The sequence below is a fragment of the Chaetodon auriga genome, chromosome 16 (assembly GCF_051107435.1).
Source record: "Chaetodon auriga isolate fChaAug3 chromosome 16, fChaAug3.hap1, whole genome shotgun sequence".
Classification (NCBI taxonomy): Eukaryota; Metazoa; Chordata; class Actinopteri; order Chaetodontiformes; family Chaetodontidae; genus Chaetodon; species Chaetodon auriga.
This window is the reverse complement of record NC_135089.1, coordinates 5,700,716-5,725,095: the sequence shown is the minus strand read 5'-3', so window position 1 is coordinate 5,725,095 and position 24,380 is coordinate 5,700,716. Positions and strand designations below refer to the sequence as shown.

General features: G+C 44.5%; 2 protein-coding genes across 4 annotated transcripts in view; both read left to right on the top strand.

Moving 5' to 3' along the window:
* Positions 1-9,362, top strand: part of stat5a (signal transducer and activator of transcription 5a) — a 45,380-nt gene extending 36,018 nt beyond the window's left edge. For all 3 annotated transcript variants that reach the window (XM_076751610.1, XM_076751608.1, XM_076751609.1), the window contains 11 exons: positions 1,641-1,820; positions 2,577-2,664; positions 3,346-3,468; positions 3,785-3,877; positions 4,404-4,610; positions 5,345-5,439; positions 5,733-5,875; positions 6,048-6,203; positions 6,348-6,399; positions 6,831-6,941; positions 7,101-9,362. In XM_076751610.1, coding sequence (XP_076607725.1) covers positions 1,641-1,820; positions 2,577-2,664; positions 3,346-3,468; positions 3,785-3,877; positions 4,404-4,610; positions 5,345-5,439; positions 5,733-5,875; positions 6,048-6,203; positions 6,348-6,399; positions 6,831-6,941; positions 7,101-7,224 — 1,372 coding nt within the window. In that variant the 3' untranslated portion in view covers positions 7,225-9,362. The remainder of the gene's footprint in view (positions 1-1,640; positions 1,821-2,576; positions 2,665-3,345; positions 3,469-3,784; positions 3,878-4,403; positions 4,611-5,344; positions 5,440-5,732; positions 5,876-6,047; positions 6,204-6,347; positions 6,400-6,830; positions 6,942-7,100) is intronic.
* Positions 9,363-17,151: 7,789 nt separating this feature from the next.
* The window catches only part of LOC143333537 (inactive phospholipase C-like protein 2), a 64,036-nt gene continuing 56,807 nt past the window's right edge, over positions 17,152-24,380 (top strand). Inside the window, exon 1 of the mRNA XM_076751606.1 lies at positions 17,152-17,948. Coding sequence (XP_076607721.1) covers positions 17,646-17,948 — 303 coding nt within the window. The 5' untranslated portion in view covers positions 17,152-17,645. The remainder of the gene's footprint in view (positions 17,949-24,380) is intronic.

Below are 24,380 nucleotides of genomic sequence, written 5' to 3'. Positions count from 1 at the left end.
AGTTAACAGTGAGGCCCATATCAATGAGATCAAATGGTATCAAAATTGGGCTTTGATTTCGTGAAAGTCTTCAGGATTATAACTTTAAAGTACATTTAGGGTTTGGATTTGTCCTGGTGAGAGTCTGTGGTAGTGCTGACATCCATTGTTAGGAAATGAATGCTTTCAAAGAACAATCAAGCAGATTTAGTTAACTTAAGTTAAAGTGCTCATCCTGTCTGCACTTTGTGCTGAGCCAAAGCAGATGATGGCTCTGATGGCTCAGGTCACATTTGACAAACAACGCCATCCAGCACTGTTTCAGACCACATCCAGAATAAGCCATGGACAGGAGGAGAGACGAAGCCCTGAAGTGGTCAAAAAAGAGCGTGTTCACTGCAGGGGGAGAGTTATGAGAGTCTGGGCTGAATTCAAATGTGCCCAGAGGCAAAGGATTCGAAACTGAATGCACCTTTGGAGATCTGCAGAGACAAAGAGCATGCAGTGTGCAGGAGATTAAAGGAAAGCAGGGGCACTTCTTTCACTGCATTATTTCTGGCCCAAAGACACATCTGCCAGGGTCTTTTAACCCCCCAGCATCTCTGAACGGGAAGTGATCTTAAGTTTCTGACAGCCTCCTTTCCCACTTCCCTACAAGAGTGTTCCTGTGGGGACCTTTAACACATTGAGAAGCCATGTTTCCGTCACAGCGATTTCTGATTGGCCACAGACAAGCCAGCACCCAGACAGTAATGCATTTCCATCACGCACATGACAAACAAAGGGTATGTTTCCTCAACAGTATCCTCTCCATGTTCCTCTGAAGCCTTTGTGTTAATGTGGAAATCAGGAGAAAATCACACCAACGTTGTTGAAAGAAAGTATTTGTTGACCCTGTTGGTCGACTGAACAATGATTGCATTCATGGCCCTCCGTTGGTGAGCATGGTTACAATTAAGGTAATTTTCAAAGGCTGACATTCTCAAATTTGCAGGTCAGTAGAGTTTAAAGGAACCCTGTGGAGCTCTGTTTGTAAAGAGTCGTTACAGCATTTCACACTAAACCACATTATATGTGTGCTTAAAGGTTAATGAGCATGCAAACCTTCACACAGTCTTTTCTATGTTTTAAGCATGCGTTTTATGTTTTCAGCTTTTGTGTGGTGTTGCTGCAGACCATTTCCATTAAAACTGTTTGGAAATGTATGCAGGATTGTATGCATGACAAAAAAACTGTGAAAAATTACATTCAGGCCCTCAACTGGATTTCATGCTAATACTGGTGGAATACTTACAAATACAACTTTGCTCTGATGACGCAGTGGTCGCCCTCACTCTGGTTTCTAGAAATTATTTTTACATATTTTTGGCTACATTTTATGATATTTTATGAGATGCACAAAGAGAGGTAGAAGAGAAGAGAGGACATTATGTGCTGCGAAGCGAATGGCCGAAGGTTTACTGCTGAATTATGTGCACTTTAAAGGAGGGGTGAGTCATTCTGGAGAAACAGCACACACACAGAATGGACAGCGAGCGGACCGTGAGGAGATATCAACGATCTCTCTCCCGAATGGCTCACCCCACCTTCAACTAGCTGATCAACCTAATCAACATGACTTGGCTCTGTCACTCAGTCTCGCTCTCTTTTTGTCCCCGCAGCACCTTCATCATTGAGAAACAGCCCCCACAGGTGCTAAAAACCCAAACCAAGTTTGCCGCTACAGTGCGCCTCCTGGTGGGTGGGAAATTGAACGTGCACATGAACCCTCCACAGGTCAAAGCCACCATCATTAGTGAACAGCAAGCCAAGGCCCTGCTGAAGAACGAGAACACGAGGAAGTAAGTCCTGTGAGCCATTCATGTTGGCGTGGATTTAAAAAGAGAGGACACAAGACACAAATACAGAAAGTGCACACCTGCCTGCTTTATTTTTGATTAATGCATGATTTTTGAATCACGTTTCAAAGCATAGCTTCAACACGCCACCCTCCTCTTCATTCTTCTTCGCATACACATTTTTGAGCATCCCTTCTTCCTTTAACAAGGACACTGGGATGAGCTCTCACGGCGCAAATAAGATAAGAAGTCTTAGTTTTCTTCAGGGATTACTGGATCCCAGGATGAACTCTGGTCTAGTGTGTTTCCAGACCTCACCGCAGAGACATGGCTGGAACGACCAGAGCCTCAGAGGAATCTATGGTGTGGATGCAGAATCCACATTTAGCCTGTTCCACAGCCTCATTCCACATTCCTCCCGACTAATAGAAACCTTCCAAGGCTGCAGGTCAGCCAGTGGTGGAATGGGTGAGCAGTTCAACAGCTCAGCCATCAGCTGCTGTTTCTCATCTGAACCACCTCAGATGGCACCCAATCGCTCGCCCATAGACATCTGCATGGTGTTTCCTCGTGTCGAGAAGATCGAGGAGGCGGTTTTTAATTATACAGACAATGAGAACGAGCATGTTTTACACTCAGCTCCTGCCGTCCAAACGAGCATCATTTTGTTTTAATATCTTCTGGGAAGAATATAACTCTCTGCTCTGGCGTGCGTCACAGCAGACATTACAGCTAATTGAGATGGTTTCTCTCCTTCAGTGACAGCAGTGGGGAAATTCTCAACAATAACTGTGTGATGGAGTACCACCAGACAACAGGCACTCTCAGCGCCCACTTCAGGAACATGGTGAGTGCTCCTGAAGTGAAGTAACTGCACTGAGTTAAATATCTCATTGCCTGCGGGTCTCTACTATAGAGCATCTGTCCCAGACATATAGTATGTAGCTCTGAAGTGAAGCAACTGCCAAGACGCGTTTGATCACTGTGTGCTGTGATAGCACGGAAAGGCAAAAGCGGCTCTCTGTTGAAGTATGCTTGAGATAACAACTTCTTCTAATAACTGTAAATATATCCCCTCGGGGTGGAACTCTTCATGTGTTGCTGATGTATAGTTCCAGTAGTTTTGGGGATTTCTAGAATCCCATTCATCTTCACATGGTCATCAGTCAGCTTTTATTTTCATTGTTTTGACTGAAATCTACTTGATTAGGATTTAGGAGCAACAATGCTCTGCAGAATCCGGTCTTATTGTCTCGTGATGGTGCATTGTGGGTATTCCAGTACAGTTCAGTCCTGCACAAACCCACAGCAACTGAGTCATGCTTTGGAGGATCAGTCTGCAGCTTCAGGAGAGCCTCTCTCTACATCCCACATGGATTATTTACATGTCAGCCCTTTTGTCTGACTCAAACTGAATTATGCATGCATGCACTGTAGGTATGATGTGTGCATTGTCAGCCTAACAGTGCAGCATGTACCATATATCACCGGCTTTCCTCATCCCTGACACCTGTCATCTTTCATGCAGTCCTTGAAGAGGATCAAGCGATCGGACAGACGAGGAGCAGAGTCTGTCACAGAAGAGAAGTTCACCATTCTGTTCGAGTCCCAGTTTAGTGTTGGAGGCAACGAGCTCGTCTTTCAAGTGAAGGTAGGAAGAGACAGAAGAGGTGCAAGAAAAGACCGCATTAGCCCTGATACGCAAAGTTACTGTGTATTTGCACTCTTACAGCAGTGGGAATCTGTTTATTTTTAAGCCTAAATCCCAAAACATTCAGCGTGCATTCCTACTAACATTGTGACGCACAGCGGACCACATCAGCCCAACCAATCCCACTCATGTTTTATGATGCTGTTTAAAAAGCTCTTCCTTACAATTAGAACCACAGGCGCACCATGACGTTCGTGTTGTTTTGCAGTATGCGCAGCGCTCTTACACTGATGGCCTCCCCTCTTTCTCTGAACAGACGTTATCACTTCCTGTAGTGGTGATAGTTCACGGTAGCCAAGACAATAATGCCACAGCAACGGTGTTGTGGGACAACGCTTTTGCAGAGCCGGTGAGTAAACGTTTCCGTGCAGATTTTATTTAGAGATGGTTGATCAGCCTGTGTTTTTAAAGGTTTCAGACACCTACATATCACATAAATGTTGCAGTTCTACAACAATGAATAAACAAAGCTTCCTCAATAGGCATGTCTGACATTTTATAGGCTAAACCATAAATCACTTAATAAAAACGTACTTAGTAGATGAAACAATAATGAAAATAATCAATAGTTCCTGCCCTTCATGTGAATATGAACCTATTTCATTTACATACAAGTCACAAGTAGATTCATCTCTGTTTACTGTATGTTTCCTCTGTGGTTTGTTTTCTGTTCATCGAGATCAATTCATGAAAAATGTCCTTAATCCTCGCAGAGGCAGTGATGAGATATAAAAATACAGCTCCTCTGATAATAGCTGCATGTGCACTTGTTTATGTTTGCGCATTTGATGACTGTGCTTTCGCATTCTGCCGCCGCCTTGCTCGCGTCGATAAAGCTCATGTAAATCCTCGGCCGTCTCCTCTGCTGTCTGCAGGGACGGGTGCCTTTCCTCGTGCCAGATAAGGTGCTTTGGCCTCAGCTGTGCGACGCCATCAACATGAAGTACAAGGCTGAGGTGCAGAGCAACCGAGGCCTGTCTGAGGAGAACCTGGTCTTCCTGGCTCAAAAGGCTTTCAGCAGCTCCAGCAACAACCCCGACGACTACCGCAACATGACTATGACTTGGTCACAGTTTAACAGGGTCAGCGCAAGTCTGGTTCCTCGTGATTCTCTCCCTCTCTTTTCTCTCTGAATTTAAAGGCAGAGGTTATATAAAGAGGATACTAATGATCTGTTATCAGCAGGCTTAATGCTTGGATTTGCGTCATACTTAAGGTTTTATTCTCCTTGCATTTTTTAAATGCCCGCAGGCCATTTTCAGTAAGCCGTTTGAGCCACATGCCTGTTGTCCATGGAGTGATTTACTGTTGGTTATTCATACATAGAAAATTTCGTGCTCCATTTGCCGTGTTCCTACAGCCCTATTCTGTAGTGGACTTGAGTGAGAACACCTCATTGGTAGCCAGGTCTTCATCTTAATGGGCCTGTTTGTCCACACAGTGAAAGGCTGGAGGCCTCATTTTCTGGCTCGAAGCAGCCGCTGATGGCAGAGAACGCACTCGCATTCACCACACTCCATCAGTCTCATTAGATTACAGGAACATCAAGTTTCAGCCACTTCACACACTGGTGTGTAAGCGACGCACACGCACAGCTTCACCCCCTCCTCTTTTTCCTCAACGTATACACATACAGCTGCACACTTGGTTAAAGCATAAACACTGAGAGGAAAACTGGGATGAGGACATGTTGTTCTCTGTATTTATTTCCTGGATGGACATGAGGGAACCTAAAACCTTTTAAAAGATGTACATGTCTGTTTCAATCCTGTGTGCCTTTTGAAAAATCTTTCCCCCAAAAACCTTTTGCTTGCAGGAAAGCTTGCCAGGGAGGAACTTCACATTTTGGCAGTGGTTTGATGGTGTGATGGAACTCACAAAAAAGCATCTCAAACCGCACTGGAATGACGGGTAAGGAGCTGCAGAGGGGCTCTTTGTCACTTTCAATCTTTGGCTGTAAGATGTGGCGGAGTAGAAAAATAAAAGCACTACCTCTCTTTTTTCAATTTGACAGCTGGACTGCATGTTCGCTGAAAGGAAATGCTTTTCTGTCCCCATTTTGTCACTCTCGAGAACTCAGGCAATTGTTCACTTTCATGATTTTCCATGGCAACCTGGGGAGCTGGACCTGCTCTCGCCGGTAAACGAGGCTCGTAGCAATTTTAATGTGCTTCTTTTTCTGCATATCTCTCTCCTCCTTTTAGAGCCATACTGGGCTTCGTGAACAAGCAGCAGGCTCAGGACATGCTGATGTCCAAACCCAACGGCACCTTCCTTCTGCGCTTCAGTGACTCTGAGATCGGAGGAATCACAATTGCCTGGGTGGCGGAAAATCCCAACAAAGCAGGTATGACATGGATATGAGCGTTTATATGAAGAGTTGGTATTTGCATTGCTCTGCAGCGCGCCGCTCTCATCACCATGCATGACGCTGTAATAATACTGAAAATTAACTGGAGAAAAACTGATGATATTGCTGTTAGAGCTGATACGGTGGTGTGGCGGCTTTGTGTCTCCAGGTGAGAGGATGGTTTGGAACCTCATGCCCTACACAACCAAAGACTTCTCCATTCGCTCTCTGGCTGACCGCATCAGCGATCTCAATCACCTCCTGTTCCTGTACCCCGACAGACCCAAGGATGAGGTTTTCTCCAAATATTACACCCCGCCACTCTGTAAGCAACCTCCTGTTTGCACAGGCTGCGCTCCTTTCAAAATTTAATATCACAGTTGCGCAGCCTTCTCAGTGAAAGATGTCCTGATTGCTGCATGACGACTGCACTGAGCCTCCTCTCTCCTTGCGCTTGTTTGTTTTAAAGCCAAAGCAGTGGACGGCTACGTGAAACCGCAAATTAAACAAGTGGTGCCAGAGTAAGTATCCAGCTTCCTGTTCACCTTTCCTCCTGTTCTTCCATTCTTGCTCCGTCTCCCCTTTCCTCCCTCCCTGCCGTCCACCCACCAGTTTTTCCTCTGTGGCAACATTTAGAGCTAATCACTAAATATTGGACCCTGAATTCAGATCAGCTATTAGTTAGCTGTTACAGTTGGAGGAGGCCAATTAAGGATGGCCAGGGTTCCTGAGCGGGCTTGTCTTCCACTCATCATTAGAGTTAGGCTTGTTAGTTAGCAGGCCTCGCTCCCGCGTCTCCACGGTTGGTTCACCCTCAATACAGAGAACGGCCATAATGATGCAGCGAGGCCTGGAAAACATGCTGAGGGTAGTTGCTTAGGCAACTGCTGAACATAGACTCATAGGCTTTTATCTTGGGTTTATGTATGTGTGTGTGTGTGTGTGTGCACAGGTTTGCTACAGCCAATCCAGACCCAACAAGCGGGAATCCAACCTATATGGATCACGGCGCCTCCCCAGCACCCGTCAATCACCCTCACACTTACGGCATATACCCACCTATGTGAGTCATCGAGCGTTTTGAACGTATGAGCTGCTCTGTGTGAGTGTGCGTGTGCATTTTTGTGTGAGTAAGGAGTGTTGTTTCTGGGGGTTTTTTTTGCGTGATGTGCTGCCGGCCTGTCTGAGTGTGGTTTGGCTCCACTCTTGTGTCTCGTGGCAGGAGCGACTCTATGTTGGACGCGGACGGAGACTTCGACCTGGACGACACCATGGACGTGGCGAGGCACGTGGAGGAGCTCCTCCGGCGGCCTGTAGAGAGCCAGTGGGGCGGCCAGCAGTCCTGACCCTCGACCTCCAAACCCGAGACAACACCAAACAAACCCTGCCTCCAAACTTGCCCCACTTGCATTGACATTTCTCATGGTTTAATTCCATTCATTTCTCTCTTTTTTTTTTCAGATAGCTATAATGTGAAGTGTTAATAATGGTTGTGATTTTTTTCTTTTCAGCATGAGAGCATGCATGTACGTGACTTCTCTTAGTTTTATTTGTGTCCATAAGTGTTTGTAAAACAGACTAGGTATAACGCAAAACCTACAATGTTACAGTATTGTGAAACAGAAGAGAAGAGGTGATGTTCATTCACATCGTGCATGCATTTCCAATTGATTTTTAACAGATTTAAAAAATATGCTACTGTACGGCGTCATTTTAACAGTTGAATGTTTTTATTTTGTAACATTTTCTTCTTTGTAAATGGGTTATCAGTATTTTGATAGTGACATTGAACTTGCCCTTTGACAAAAAAAAAAGAGAAACTTTAATACTGAGGGTTTTGCTTTTGCTCTTAACAACATTATCCGATTCACCGCTCTGCAGAGTTACAGTCTGTTTTCCGAATCAATATACACTAACCTAACGGCGGAGTGACTCTCTTTGCTCTCTGCAACTGACAGCACACACATCAGCACACGGTACACATGCGCAAGTGTACGATGTATTTGTTCTGATTTGTTCACCAGCTGAAACCCAGGACGGGGGTTTATGCACCTCCCTCGCTCTCACAGGGCTATTTGTCTTCTGTTTGTACACAGAAATGCAAATCTAAGCATTTACCCAGCGCTGCCTGCTTTTCCTCTCAGGTCCCTCTGTTCCCCTCATCAACGCTACCTCGCATTATTCTACTGACAGTTGTTGTTACTATTGGTTCTGTTGTTGTTTCTGCACCACATCCACACCAGAAGGTACGCTCATTGGGTTTTTTGTTCTTGTCATTTGTGTTAATATGTGCGAAGAAGGTCCCTCGCTGCCCCACGGCTAACTCTGTTGGCTGTTTTATGCTTGAAGCCACTCACCTGATGAAGCCCAGAAGCGTGAAGTGTCACACGTCCGGTCGGTTTGCCTGAATATTCCCTCCGGACTTTTCTGCCTATCCGTCCACTTTGTCCCGATAGCTGTGTTACGGCAGGGTGGCAGAACTGCTGTGTGCAAGTTTCCGTGACCGCACCAGCAGCTGAAGTTGCCAAGCGTACGTAGATTGATAGGTGCAGGCTTTGAACGCTTGCACGGACTCACCAGCCACTGGGCCGCATATAGAACTCAAGGATGAAGCGTCATGTCAGTCTGTGTCTTTGTCTGTTGTTTTTGGTCAACAGTTTTCCCTGTGCGTCCCCCTTTTTGCCACACGTAAAAGATTACAAATACATTAGTCTAATAGAAAAGGCTGAGACTATCACCCCACTCCCTCCTCTCTCTCTCTCTCTCTCTCTCTCTCTCTCTCTCTCTCTCTCTCTCTCTCTCTCTCTCTCACACACACACACACACACATAATGCTGAATAGAAAATATGTCGTCGACAAAAGCCTTGCACCTCAGGAATGAATCGCTTTGCTTAGCTGATGTATAAGCCAAATAGAAAATGATCTATGTACACAGAATATATGAATTTATTTTCTTTATCATAATTCTATTTTATTATTGTTTCTCTGGCACTCCCCTGTTGAATGTAACCCCCCTTTGCATGACCCTGTTGAGGATTTACATACACATACCTCCTCAGTCTGAGCAGAAGTTTCAAGTGTCACCAGAGCTCCCAGTTGGAAAAAGGACACAGAGCAACTGGAAATCAGAGAAGAATTTACGATGTACTTTTGTGTTTGTCCGACAGACATTACAGTATTAAAGATATTCCCTCGTCTATCTTTTCATCTCGTCTTCAAGCATTTTTTTTGTATCTCGCTTCTTGAAATCTCAAGCTACACGGGCAGTCTTGTGATATTATCCTTCACCACCATTACTCTCATCATTTTTGAGCTTTGTTCCACTGTAGACTGTGTATTTTTTGATGATGTAGATGGCGCTGTGTGCTGTTCGATGTATGTACCATGTTTGTGGTTTGGGTTTATCGCTTGGAGGTTTTCCAAGAGAAACGGCTGTTGAGTTGAAAAGAAGAAAATAAAGTTTTATAAATAATTTTAACTCAACCTGTGGACGTACGGACGGTTTTGATGTTACTACAAAATAAAAGCTGTTAAGTTTTATGTGTGCAGTCCACACCAGAGTCAGAGAAGTGGCTCTCGAGAAGCTCACCTGGATTCAACAGGAGCATGCAGAGTAAAAGCTCTGTGTTTAAGTGCACCATATACAGTATATGAGCGGGTGTGGCCAATTAGAAACAGATTATAGGTACTAATGTACAACTGTCAAAGAGCTTGATCATTGATCCACTGCAATGCACAAAATGAGTTTCTCTGCAGTCAAGCAACGCAGTGTTTTCATCTATATACTGCATGAGGATTTCTGCAGGGTCATGGTGCTTTGGCTGGAAGGAAATTCCTTTTACAGGTGTTTCAGATGAGCCTGTCACTCATTTTGCAGAGAAACCCTTCATCCTGTCCCCTGAGGACAATCCCAGAGATACTTGACATGAGATTAATATGCTAATAGGTTTACCTTGAAGGAACACGCTGCCAGACTTTTCATCGCTGCAGTTTGAAGTCTGCAGCGATGAAAAGTCTGACATTGTTTCCTGCATGCAATATTATTATATTCATGCAATATGAATATCAATTTTCAGACCGCAGATAGTGAAAATAGGTAATAAAAGTAGAACATAATGCACGGTGATGATTTTTTTTTTTAATGTTCTGTGTTTTTACACATAAACTAGCATAAAGCTGATCTTCATACTGTGCTGAACTGAACGCATATTAACTGTTTGTGAAAATACGTGGGGAAAAAAAGAAAAACAACAGTATTTGGCATTGTTCAATAGAAGCAATGTTAAAGTTAATATGTAGGAAAAATTAATTATTCAAATGTAGTAACCCTAAAATTTAAGAGGGTAAGTCCTGGGAGCCAAAAGGTAGAAGAGTGATACCTCTTAACTTGATCACAAATGTTCTGAATAAGTTCTATTCTGCCATCTGGTGGATATAAGAGACAGAGCAGCTCTCTCTCTCTCTCTCTCTCTCTCTCTCTCTCTCTCTCTCTGTGTGTGTGTGTGTGTGTGTGTGTGTGTGTTCGTGGGTGTTTGAACTATAGCTTAAATGCCAACCACCTTCCCAGTGTCATGCCTGGGAAAGGTGATAAGAAAATCTCATTTACATAGAATTCAATAAAACGTGACCAGTTATTGTTTAAAACATTGTCATCGTCAGGTTATAGTTTAATCAATCCATTGGCAGCTTCCTTAAGAGAAAAACTAATTATCATGATTGATAAGAATGTTATCTACGGGCTGCCACGCTGAGGGCTGGAAACGTGTGCAGGTCAGTGATTGTCATCTTGTGGAAAGGGATCCGAGAGGTCAGTGTTGCTTGGATACTAAACCTGCGTTCATTGCAGTGGTATAGCATGAGCACTGTGGTTTACATCTGAAGTGGTAAGAGACCCAGAGGAGGGGTTTCCTGCAGCAGAGGGTCTTACAATAACGCACTTTACAGAGCGGATTTATCAGTGTCAGTTCATATCAAAATAACTTCAAATTAAAATTTGCCTCCTTGGCGTCACCATAATAAATTACAGTATTATCAAAGCAGGTTTATTATAATAATTCAGATTAAGGCAGAATGAAAAACGGTTTGCAGATACATGTACAGAGTGCTATAACAAAGGAAAACCATGTAAAACACTTGACAATAAATTATGCAAAATATACATATATAGCTTCCCGGTGCAATGGTTTTTCTTAAATGTAAGTGCAGGGTTTTGTTTTGCTCTTAGGAGGTTAAATTCCTGTATTTGAAATTTGTTTTGCTGGTGTTTTATTTTATTATTATTATCTTTATACAGGTCACAGTGTTGCTGTCTGTTTCTGGACACTCACAGTTCCCAGTTAATCTAAGTTTACTTTGAGTTTTGCTGTAGATATGCAATGTTTGATGTTCTATTCTTTCTCTTTACGTATAATTAGGTCCACCCAAACATCCTATTTCTCATATCCCGTCACCTTTACTCCAGATATCAGGGGAATGTCCTGCAGTTAGATTACGAGTAATCATTTCTTAATTGTGTGGCTGAATTTTATTATTTTATTCCTAAATAGAATATGTTGGTTTTAGGGCCTGAACTGTGTGTAATTGTCTGTGATTGTTTTATTTCAATAGGTATAAAAGCCTTAATTACATAATCTAAATAATGATCGTCATCATGTATGATACTGGCTTCTGACCAGTATCTTTAAATACTCCCACAACTGAAGTCAGCTGAGAAGATGATCCCTCCAGTTCTTTATCAGCTCATCCGAGCCACCACCAGGTGTCAGTAAAGTCTAATGGATCAGTCGAGGGGCCGCAGTCCTGACTGGGCGGCTTTGGGGTGAAATCAGTCATCAATCATCAAATATAAAGTAGTATTTGCTCTTTTAAATAGACTGAAACGTTAGAGCGTGCTGTCAAAGTACAGCAAAGATGGCAGAAGAGTCTCACATCCTGCTTATGAAGTGTTCACCTTGTCATCGTTGATATTCAGCTATGATTTCACTGACGCTGCCAAAACAGACAAGTGTGACCAGACAACCTTCTCCTCCCTGAAATTGATTAAATATCCAAGACGTGATGTGTCGAACTGCAAAAGGCGCCGTCATGCAACACGTGTAAAGCATGAAAACAGCCAAAACATTGATATTCCTTGAGGAGGAGAGTGGCTTTCCAGACTCCGTCCTGCTGCCTGCACCACACATGATCACTTCTCTGCATCCGACAAACACACGCTTGGCCTTTAACCTGTTATCTCTGCATGGCTTATTCTTCCAATTAGGCGATGCTGTTGTGAGTAAACACCCCATTAAAACAACAGGAAGTGAAAGCTTCAGTTAAACAAGCTCACAGTAAGTGAGGCTCAAGGCACGATCATTGCTGTTTGGCCACATACTGTAAACTGGGGTCTGGTCACATAAATAAAGCTTTTATTATACGTGAAATCAGCAATTCAGACTACAGGCCTGTTTTCCTACCCAGCTGATGTAAACAAATCGTCTCCAGCGTCATGAAATATTAATCAGACTCTGTTTCTGCCAAGTGTTTAGTCTTTACATCATGCAGAAGATCAGTCAGTCAGATTTAATAGCTGATTCCAGTGTTGTGTTTTCATTTCAAGCGGTTTGGGTGTACAGACAGAATTAAACTACATCATGTGAAAAGCCTTTATGGGAAAGACTTTATACATGGTTTCTGTTCCTGTTGGACCGATGGTCACATGGGCAGACACAGGAAGTACGGTGGTTAAGCTAAGGAAGACACACCCGCTGCTCCCCAGCTGTGAGCAGCGGGAACTTCCTCCGGAGGTAAAAATCATTCAAATGTACATTTCACACACTGTTTGTGCATCTGTGAGAAGTACTTTCTTGCTCTTGTGCTTTTATTTTTGTCTTCTTTTGAAATTAGAAAAACACAACAGATGCTGCGGACACTAGAAATGAGAAATAAAGGTGTGAGCGAGCAACAGGACACTCTCTACAAAAAGCCTGTGTGGTGATAAATCCCGACCGTTTGACTGGCTGACCCTCTCTTTTCCCCATTGCCAGCTGGGATTAGAGAACTTGATCAATAGCCAGCTGTCATCAATACGATGGCTGTTGGAGGCCCGTGGGTACGGCGGTGGAGATCCATCGGTGCGAACCTGACAGCTGCTGCAGCAGGAGGGAGAGGTGCCTTACTCTGCACAGCCATGGCTGACATCCTGCCACAGGAAACTAAAGCAGACCTCAATGGAAAACAACAAGAGTGTTATTTTAGAGAGATATTGCCGTTTCAGTGTTCAAGAGTGCCGATACAGCCGATTCTGTTTCACTTTCTCTCCCACTGCCTGTTTTTCTTAACCAAACAAAAAGTATGTTTTGCTCTTTCCCATCATTCCTGATCTGGTCATTCATCAGGCCCTGTTTTCACTGAATAACGCGATGCTTTACAGCGCTCCGAACATACAGTATTTGTTGGTGGATCAACGAGAGGCCGACTGTCGTCGCATCCCGTGGACTCATGTGAACTACCCTTATCCCCGCGGAGCTGATGTTTGAGTTTGGAGGCCGGTCGTCAGAGGCCTTTTCGCATTAAAGTGAGACAGCTAGGCCAGGCGAGGAGGCTTTTAAAAGCAGAACCTTTGCTAAATTATTTCTGAGAATGCATAATACATGACCCGGAGAGATCACGAGGGAAAGGACGGGGGGTAGTGAGAGAGAGCGAAGGAAAAGATGGGGGCATGAAATCTCTCCAGCCTCCTCCTCACAGACATTTGCTGTCTCAGTCTTGCAGCGAGCATCCCATACCTTCAGCCCCTTCTCCCTCTGCCACTTCATACGTTGACAGATTTCCTTCACTTCTCCCTCTCACTACATCCACCTGCCCTTGAGATGTAGCTGGGCTCCAGCAGTTTGTTTGTAAATCATTCTCATTCATAGGACTAATTGTGATTAGAGAGGCTGTGTTTTGGCTGCAGACTGAGACACTTATCACCACCAAGGTCTGCGAAACTATCTGCCGGCACGCTTGAATAAGACTTCACTGGTACAGACTGTCCCGCCCTCTGACAAAGCACTTCTGATGAATACATACTGTACGCAGTAAACCGCTGTGTGTCATGTGGGTGTTGCTATTTACCAGAGAGAATTTCACCATTGTTTGCAGGATTTACATGAAGGATAACAGTCTGAATATAGAATCAAGCGAAGTCCTTGCTTTGGCTCTCATTAGCCAGCCCATATATGACCATTCCGAAGAGACGCCGAGCTCACGCCCTCTGCTGCACATGACTCCTTTCAAAGAAATTGGCTGTGATTTGATTTGCCTCCTCAGAGGGTTTTAAATGGGGGATGCATTATCCCAGCTTACTGGCCATGTCTCATCTGATGATGTGAGTTGGCCTGACGTCGAGTGTTACACCCTTCATTGTTGTAGTTTATTTTGGCCCGGCCTCAGGGGCGTCAGCAGATGCTCAGTTTTATGGTTTGTGAAACAGAGGTGCCACGGTCGGACTGCCACGATGTTGCACAACGGCAGCCTTTCCAAATCACCCTGAATGGGACTAATGTTTACAGTCTGCAGTTGTTTCTTCCTGCTGATTCCATTCAAATCGATACCTGAGAAGAGGGGAGGTGGGTGGAGGAAGAGCATCCTGACATCTTTGATGAAGAGTGATGCTCTGAAATTACAGAGGAGTGGCCGCTCATGTGTTACCAGCCATTACTATTCTCCTCAGCATGTGAAGACCGTAAAAAAACTTAATCTCCAGTCTTCCACAAAGGTGCTCCAGAGACTGATAAAGGCTTTAGTCTAACTACTTTTCTTATTTGTCCCTTCTATGCTCATTTAGATGTAGAGTAACAAAGGAGCTACACTCTCTCAGATCTGGAGGATCAAGGTATTTCAGTGTGCATTGTGAGCAGGATTCCCATAATTAAAGCGACAATAGTCAGTTAAATGATGAAACATATCTGCTGAGGCTGTTCTCTGTACCGCCCTGCATTGCAGCAAATTGCCTTGATGAAACAAAGACACACCGTGTGATTGATGTAACACACCTGAAGCCGGGCTCAAGTCAAGATTTCGTGACTACTGTGCAGCATTTTGCTCTCCATGTACAAAACATTACTTTTTGTATTTTTTCTTACAAAGCCTTCATACAAAACAGCCTCTATTTGTGAAGAGGAATTTCTGCATCGTAAAAGCATGAAAGAGCATTCAGAAATGCTGAGTGGTCCTTTCAGTTATTTGACAGGGGTGGAGGAAGTATTCACATCCTTTACTTAAGTAAAAATACTCTATTACAAGTGAAAGTCCTGGATTGAAATGCTCTTTAAGTAAAAGTATGCGAGTATAAGCATGAAATGTACTTTTAGTATAAAAAGTAACAGCACTTAATGTAGAAACTTGTCCCCTCTGAGTGTTTATATTGTTATATATTATATCATTTGATTGTTATTATAATGCATTATTGTCAAAGCTTTTACTGTTGTAGGTGGTTGAGGTGGAGATCACTCTTAACTATTTTGAAACAGGCTGTTTATTATTTTCATCATGGATTCATCTGCTGATTAACTTCTTCATTCATCGATTAATTGTCTGGTTCATAAAAATTCAGAAAGTAATGAGAAATGGCATCACGATTACCCAGAGACCAAAGCAACACCATCACAATGCTCGTTTTTGTATGAAAAATGACTTTAAAATATCAGAATAGCTGCCAATTAGTCTTCCATCAATCAACTAATTGATTGATTTATTGACTAATTGATGAATTGACTAATCATGTCATCTGGACTTGCATAAACTGTAGTTGAACTCGTAACAAAACATCATATTTTTAAGCTTTGCAAATGTTTTAAATCTGCAAAGTAACTACAGTTGGTGGATAAATGTACTTAGTTACATTTTCCAGGAGGACATCCAGCAACTCCCAGGTGTCCAAGACAGACAGGACCTGAGCCATGAGGCCTCCTCTCCACCATAGAGACCTAGAAAGAGGAGAGACTACACAAACACACGAGAGTCAAGGCTCACACTGTTCACACACACACACACACACACACACACACACACACACAGGGGAGAGCTAGACAAGGACAGCATGTACACACGGGAGAGAGCGCCAGGGACGACAGGAGAGGCCGAACCTCCTGGAGGATGAAGATTCAGATCTAAAACATCAATGAGGCACCGACAGCCAGGGGAGAGAAAGAGGTCCCACGACGGCCGACTGTCCAACACACAGAGTGAAAGAGAGGACAAGAAGGACAAGCAAGGGGGAGAGGTAACCCACAGCTGGGACACTCGTGTGCTTGTGGGACAACAAACAAACAGAGGGTTGCAGAGGTGGTTGTCAGAGTTTCTTGTCAGCAGGACAAGCATGGACTCTACGTACTGGGCTGAATCTAATCTACTGACTCATCTAGCTGCAGAGCTGCAGCACCAGCAGCTCCAGACCTGCAGTTATGGACCTGCGTGTTCTGGTCCAACTAGCGCCACCTAGAGGCAAGGAAAATAGAAGCTGCTGCCATTCTGCCACATGAAGGCAATGATTCCTACAACTCATTTTTCTTTTTGTAGGGTTGATGCTGCTTAAGGTCGTACATTTTACAATTTAAACCTACAAAGTTAAAGCGACTTATTAACCAGACACTATCAAGTTCAGCCGGCAGCGAGCTGTCCTCCATATATCACTGTCTCCTCATGACTTTGGAGAGGGGTGAAACCATATATAAATTAATAAAAGTGCATTTAAACATCTTTAAAAAGCTGCTGTTCTCATTACCAAGCAGTAGCCTGTAGCCTGTAGGAGGCTGCAGGTCTAAACTGCTGTTGCTGCTACAAGACTACTACAAGAAAGCTCCTATGAGCACATCTCAGAAAATGCTCCCAGATAAAATATGGGCACATTTTAAAGTTACATTTTATATTCATGAAATCTGATTTTTATACACTTCTTAAAACAGTATTTTAACTTACTTTTAGCTAGTGATGCTCTCTAGCTCCCTCTTATGGAGAGCCTGCAGCCTGCTGGATAACAGAGCGTGAGTTTGTGAGAGAGTCACGAGCTCTGTGGGAACTTCACAGCAAATATAAGGTTGATAATTTCGATCATAAAACTTCTCGAGCCTCATGCGTTTCTGAAATGTCCAAATGTTTCATCTTAAGCTCGCAAACTGTCAGTACAGTCTGTCTGCTTTAAGTAATAGAGCTACAGTGCGCGCGCACGCCGAAGGATCAAACTGTGATTGCGCGCGGGACGCGTTGGATATAATTGTACACGCACGCTCTCGCGTGTGCGTGCGGGTTTGAGCTCATTGCGATTGCGCTCTCGCGGTCTTGAATTTGTCCCGCGGACGCGTTTGAGGGGGGGAAGCGCTCCCGTCTGCAAGCTGAGCAAAAGTGCACAGGACGCGAGGCGGTGCGCACGGCGGAGAGTCCGCACGAGCGGACGTGGTTTGCGAGACAGATTTTTGAGGACGAGGAGACGAAAGTGGAGGCTGTGAACACAAAAGGCAAAGCCTCCGCATAACTCAGCATTTCCAGGTTTTTTTGAACACACGTCTCCACAAAGCTAATCGGAGAAGGTTGCGTGCGGAGGACGCCGTCTGCTCATTATTTCACCGGGACGGACCGTCCGCTGCCCGGCTTCTGACGCTCCCCTGCGCTCCGGTGATGGACCGGCAGCGGTGATCCGGTGAAGAAGAAGAGCCACCCTGGACGTCAACAAGTCCACCGTGCTTTGAGAAAATGGGCTGTTTCCACATTGTGGAGGGCAGAGCTTTGCTGTAACACCGGCGGATCATGGCAGGGGTACACGCTTCAGATGCTGTGTCGGGACATTTTTTGGATCTGGCAATCGGCTCCCCGCCGGCCCAGGGCGCGACCAACGCGGCGGGAGTCCCCGGCGACGCGGCCGCGCTGCCTCCGACCGGCACCCGGGCGTATTTGGAGGTGTCAGCCGCTGCCCAGGGCTACGGGGCCGAGGGAGTTTACACCAATGGACGGTACAGGGAGCACAGCAGTCCAAGGATCGGGAGTGGCAGCCGTGATAATTCCGCCGAGAGAAGTCAGGGAGCTGGAAACACACCTTGCGGCATCATGAAGGTTAGTTGATTGAAACACTTAATTCTCCTTGTCAACCATTCTCAAGGTGACACAAGGGGAATTTGCCAAGTGGCTGTGACAGATTGTAGCCTAACAAAGCAACGAAAGCCCGTGCAAACGTGACACTTCCAGGGGTCCGGAGAGCTCCAGTGGGTTCCCCAGAAAAATGAAAAATAAGCTGCGAACTCTAGAAGTTTAGCACAACGTCAGAATGCGTAAATCAGCCCTCACTTACGGCAACAGCAGAAAGATAAAACCCTAACTAGGAATGACATGCGAAAATCTTCACCGAGGCTCCGCAGAACATCTGTATGTGGGTCCTTCACATGTGGATGTCCCTGCATGCTGTGCGTCAATCTCACTGATGAAGTCAGCTGACACTTTTGCGTGAGGTTAGTTAAACGATGATGTCTTGAAAAACAAATAGTCTCCCTTCGGTCCTAAACTTTTCAGACATGCAGGCTGCACCTTCAACGTCAGATCAAACAGAAGGAGCCTGGGAATTTGCAGTCTTCTGAATCAGCTGTTTCTGCTGCAGTCCAGTCCAGGAACACGCCAGCAGAGAGCTGTGGTGCGTTTATGTGAGAGTTCGCATGATTTCTGCTGTTTCCAGGTTTAGATTGAGGCATTAATTGGACAGTCTTCTGCTGTGGGAGCTGTAGGGTTAAATGTGTTAACGCTTGATGATGCTGAAGTAAGAGCAGGCCTTGGTGAAACAGATGGTGCACAGAATTTGGCATGCTTTGAAACTTTTGACCAATATAAACCTGATTTATGGGCCGGGGGCAGGCCATCTTTCTCCGCACAGCCGCTTTCAGTAATGGATACTGTGATTTTAATATTTTTAGTGGTTGCCCGGCCCTAATTAGTGCTCCCATTACTGGAGGTTAATTGACTGGTCATCCACACACAGACCCAGGCAAGATGGCGAGTTTCCTCATGATCTTTATAATGTTGCCCCATGTTGTGCACAAGAATGCCTTGATCATACATCACAGAGAGCAGTCTGTTAGCCTGACAGACTCCCTCACGGGGTCCTTCGTGGAGATTGAAGTATTGCGTAGGTGGGACACACTGGAGAGTTGCGTTCTGTCATATCAGACCTTGTTTGCTTAGCAACTGACACAAAACACTGGTTAATTCATTGTTACGCCCGTTATTAGATTCCCTGTGGATGTGGGCAGACCCAGCGCGCCCTCCCACAAACAACATGTATGTTCATGCATGAAAACAAACACTGCCTCTGGTTGAATGTTGTCAGCTCAGTGGAATCCAAATGAAGGTACATGATTTGCTTTCTCTTGGTATTCACTACAAAAAACATTTGTTTTTCACTAAAAGAGGAAAATCTTGAAATATCATGTGGCTCCAAAGCCCCTAAATCCCTCCTCTCGCTCCACAACAATCCGACCACCTCCGAGAAGCTCACGAGTGAAACATGACAGGAAAGCTGGAGGGGATTGTGCTGTCTCAATATGACTGATAACAAATCTTCAAAGGCCGATTCTCTGAATACCGCCTTCACATGATGTGAGAAAGCGATCCCGCCGTGCTTTGCTAGCATGCTGTGAAGAAGTACGATTCTCCTAAAATATCCAGGGACAGCTCCAAATATATGAGCTGAGGCTTGTGTCGAAGCGTTGCTCCCGACCCAGTGGCTGAAAGAGAACGATCTGGAGGAGATATTTTAGAAAATCCAGCGTGCTGTAGGTGTACGAGTGCCTTAAATGACATGAAATGCTGGCTGAGAACTCATGAAACCAAACTGTGGAGTTTCAGTGATCCGTCATACTCTTTCTGAGAAGTGCACTGACGTTTCTTCTTCAGGCTCTTCTTCTGTTGGACGGCCATGTGCGCACATGTCCTTGGTGAAATAATGGGAAAGTACTGTTATATGAGTGACTGAATTTCAGACTGATCAGCTGTTGGACTGATGGAGGGAAGCTGTGCTCTGATAAATTGTGCATAGCTTGTGAAATTTCCTTCTTTTGTGTTTGGCTGCTCTTCAGAAAGCGTCGCGCTGTAGAAAAGGCTTCTGCAGATATTAAACAATAATAAAACTGCTGCTTTTTCTTGGAATGTTAATAGACTGCAGTTTTTCCAGACACATCCACCAGCCCTCTCCTTCTCGGAGGCGGTTTCAAGTAGACCTTTGGCTGCGTCCTGCTAGCAAGCATCGCTGCCGTCTCATGCCGATCATGTGACGACCGTGTAGAGCAAGTTTGAGTGTTTAACTTAAAGATATTCAAAGCACGGAGGTGGAGCGCTCCTGTCACCTTAAATATGTATTCTACCACTTGATACTCTCTCCTGTTGGAGTCCGAGGAGGGTTTAATTTCTCCGAGCACCTCCAGACAGACGCATCGCACATTATACTCACGAAATGGTACAAGTTGTTCGAGCAGAGCCTGGTGGGAAAGTGGGTCAGCCATTCTGTAGACATGGTTCATGTATAGCTTCATCACACCCACCCACACTTAAGCAGTAATTTGCTGCGTGTGTCTTGAGTGGAGCTTTAAAAGGTGAAGGGGCTACAGGTCCATGGGAATAGGGAAGCAAATGAGCAATTACAGCGCAGCATTACCTCATTAACTCGGCCCTCAACAAGCAAATCTTAGAAGAGAGGCGCTTGTGTGTCGGCCCCTTAAGCGGGCATCCAACTTTGTCCTCGTGTCATTTCTTCAGCGGGGTGACAGAGTCATGGTGGATAGGCTGCAAAGTGGCTAGAGGGGGGTTTGTGATGCAGCCTTGTTATGTAATGCTGGACTGTGGACAGCTGCAAGGCCGACCCCAGCCTGGCTGCAGGGTGGAGGGAACTGACAACCAGCACAACTCCGGGAGGCGCAAACAGGATTTTAGCAAGAATTCAAGGATGATGCTGTTGCATCTGAGCAGAGTCCTCCAAGCATTTCCCACATATCTCCTGTTTTCTTTATTCACTGTAACCCCCCCTCTTTTGTAGAGTCCTTAACCTTAGCTGCAGAATAAAGGTCAAACACTTATTTTCAGACGTGAAAAAAAGCAGTTCATGCTTGGGTTAAGAGTAATCCAAAAAAAAAAAAAAAGGAAAAGACGTCAGTGATGTAACACAGTTAATGTCCACTGGGGATAAAGATCAATAAAGATCACTCGGTTATCAGCCTGTCTTGCATAAGGTCCTCTCTCCCGTGCACCTTGGCACGCTGCCTCGGTGACTGTCAGGATATCAATTCATCCTCATTCATGGCCTCATATGAGAGGCTGGAGCCAATATGAGCCAGTGTGCCCCTCATCAGCTCAACACTGTACTGAGATGTGTAATAAGGGACTGACATATATACATACACGGTTTAGTCTTTCTTATGGAGGCGTCAATCCTGTCAACTGCGAGTGAAGAGGAGAACATGGTGCAGGAGGAGGTGATGCTTTTGATTTTGAAGAGGTCTGAAAGATGACAGACTTTTCTTCAGCGCTCTCAAGGGTTCTTTATTCATTTATGTTCAAGTAGCCTGGTGTTGAAAAAAAAAAACTGACATTTCATCACTGGATTTTCGCCAGATAACTCCACTGAGGAAAGAAATGATCATGCTAGAACTTTTTTGATGTCTTTATAGGAAGTGGGGTACCAAGACTGACAAATAGTTCTAAAATAGAAATATAATAGGCCTGTCCAACCATGCAAAAACAATAGCAGCAATGAAATATACATCACTAAGAAACAAAGAGACCACAGCTCAGTTCGGTTTTCAGCAGGTGTATTAAATCAGCAGTTATTGGTGTGGTGACGGTCAAAGACTCAAAGTCCCGTATTCCCAGACTTCAATCCACTTTTCAAGAATCGGTTTTATTTTCTCCGGAACCTCAAAGTTTCACTTTCGACCCAGTTTGCAACCACAAAGAGAAAGACAACTCTAAAGTCTCCTCCAGGATTTACCGCAGATCCCCATAAGACCGGCAGCTCCTGCAGGAACTCAGACTGGGAAATACACACTTCCACTGGATTATTCTCCTCCTGACACAGGGCTTATGCTTCAGCAGGAGCTGGCTGCAGGAACACGGACTTCACGATGCCGAGAGTAAAGCTGGCACAAGAAATACACTGATAGTTCGCTGTGCAAGCAGAACCTGCGCGTCACTTGCTAGCAACAAACTCTGCATCTCCAAAAACATGTAAATGATCTTATGTCAGACATTTCTCTTGTAGATTAGTCATGGAAAAATTTAAGTTTTCCTTTTAGATTAACCAGCACAAAAGCTGTAGCATGAGGTGTTTGAGTAAATTTGCCTTACTTTACATCGCACGTCCTGCTTTGTGACTGTTCGCACGTATGCTTATGCTGCAGTGCCGACGGTTAAACGACATAACGTGCGGCCCAGAGGTCAAACTAAATTTGTAATCGTACTTTAAAGAGGAAATTGGAAAATTGTGTGTTTGGCTTTTAAATGCCTGAAAATTTCAAAAATAGGAGATTTGAGACGTCGTTCCACACAGACACAGGCCACAGAAAAGCTCCTTCCAATCTCCAAATCCTCCTCCTCCTCCTCCTCCACTCACTGACCATTTGAATAGAAAAAGCAGTTGTGTTCGACCACCTCTGGGCCTGATAACAGCTGCACGCATCGTGCCTGCGACTTGGCAGAGGACTTGTAGTGTCCCCGTGCAGACATCAGTGCCTTTCATAACTGCCCAAGGTTGACGGGTGGATAGTCCTTTTTTTTATGGTGCAATCATCCCACAGGGGGTCCATGAGATTGATATCAGGGATGGTCAGCAGGTCGAGAATGTCATTTTATCTGAATGAGCCTAGATTTTTTTTCTGGAGGAGTCCTGCACTGTGACAGAGTACACAATCTTACTGACGATATCTGTCCCCTTGGAGGTCCACAATGACTTTTAATGGTGTATTCAGGCATCAAGGCATTGATTCCACAGGTATTAACAGACCTCAGACACCTGCATCCCACAGTGGGCCCCTCATGAACTGGGTATTTGTAACCAAATCATTTTATTTTCTGGCTCGACAAAGTGTTTAAACTCACTTTAATTGGAAACTATTTGATCAGTAAAGAACACATTTATCAGTGATTTTAACATATATATTATATATGTTATTTCATATTATTTTTTTCTTATTTTCTACACATTTAGTCATTTATTCTCTTGAAGTTTTCTCTTTAGCTGTACTTCTTAGCCCCTGTGTGGCTGTAACAGCTGAATTTCTCCTCTGGGAGATCAATAAAAGAATTATCTTATATATGAATTGTCGTGTGTCAGCAGTGCCAGCTGACAGTCACAAACAACAGTAATTGATTTTCGAAAGGCTTTTGTCTTTAGCTACAGTCTGCTATCTTATCAGAAAGCCTTCTGCTAAAAGAAACAGGTAATTCACAGTCTTTCCTTGTGACATTTCAAAGTTTACTTAAAACCCGTCTGACACCTGGATAGAGTCGTAGCTGCAGGGGATCTGTCAGACACGAGCGGCGTCTTAAATTTCTGCCCTCTGATGGATCCCGCTGTCAGGCTGCCTCTCCTCCTGGCTATTGTTTAGCTAATGTGAGATTTGGCTGATCCCCTTGAGGACCGAGGACGCCTCACGACAACAAGCCTGAGCTAAAAACGCTGATTACATTTGGCGGGATCATCTGAGATGATGATGATGAGGATTGGAACAAGAGCACGTCCACGCCTCGCTGCTCATATCACAAGCTTTACGTAGATTAAGAGCTCCCTCCAAAAATGTAATTTTAAGTAATGGGCAGACAGTATGGATAGAGATCCAGGAAGTTATGGTAAAATGGATGTCTCTTTTCAGGATTTTAATGCGCATAAGTAATTCCCATCCCTCCTGCAGCAGCACCGCGTACTGAACGCTTAGATATTTTTGGAAAACAGATCTGCACTGCGTTGAAATGGAGGCAGCAGAAGATGTGAAGTGGTGATTACAGACGTCTGGGGCTGCTGAATCATCGCTTGCTCTCTTGGCTGGTTCTCTCAAAGCAGCAATCCGCCAAATACAAACATCTCAAATAGGCCTCTTTGTATTTGAATGCACAGCTAAGCATCAAACAGGGAGCAAAAGCATCAACAGTTTTATAAAGGTCACTCACCCACAGAGAAACGCTGAGCTCAAGAGCCCCAAATGCATTCTTGGAACAAGTACGATTAGCATCTCAGCGGAGTGAATTTAGACAAAGAGCAGCTGTGATTTATGTGTATTTCATGTTTCTGTTTCGCTTGTTATTTCAAGGTTATTTAATAGGCCTAGTAAAATTCTTTTGCCGCTCCAAAATGTGTTATCACTTGAAGCTGAATCGCTGTCAGATCAGAGCAGAGAAAAGACGAGGAAGGAAGAATCAAATAGATCAGTCACAATCTGAGATTCTGTGGGAGACGTGATACGGAGGGTCCGTATCTCAGTGTTTGAAGCTTGCTTTTTGGATGTGCATGCATGG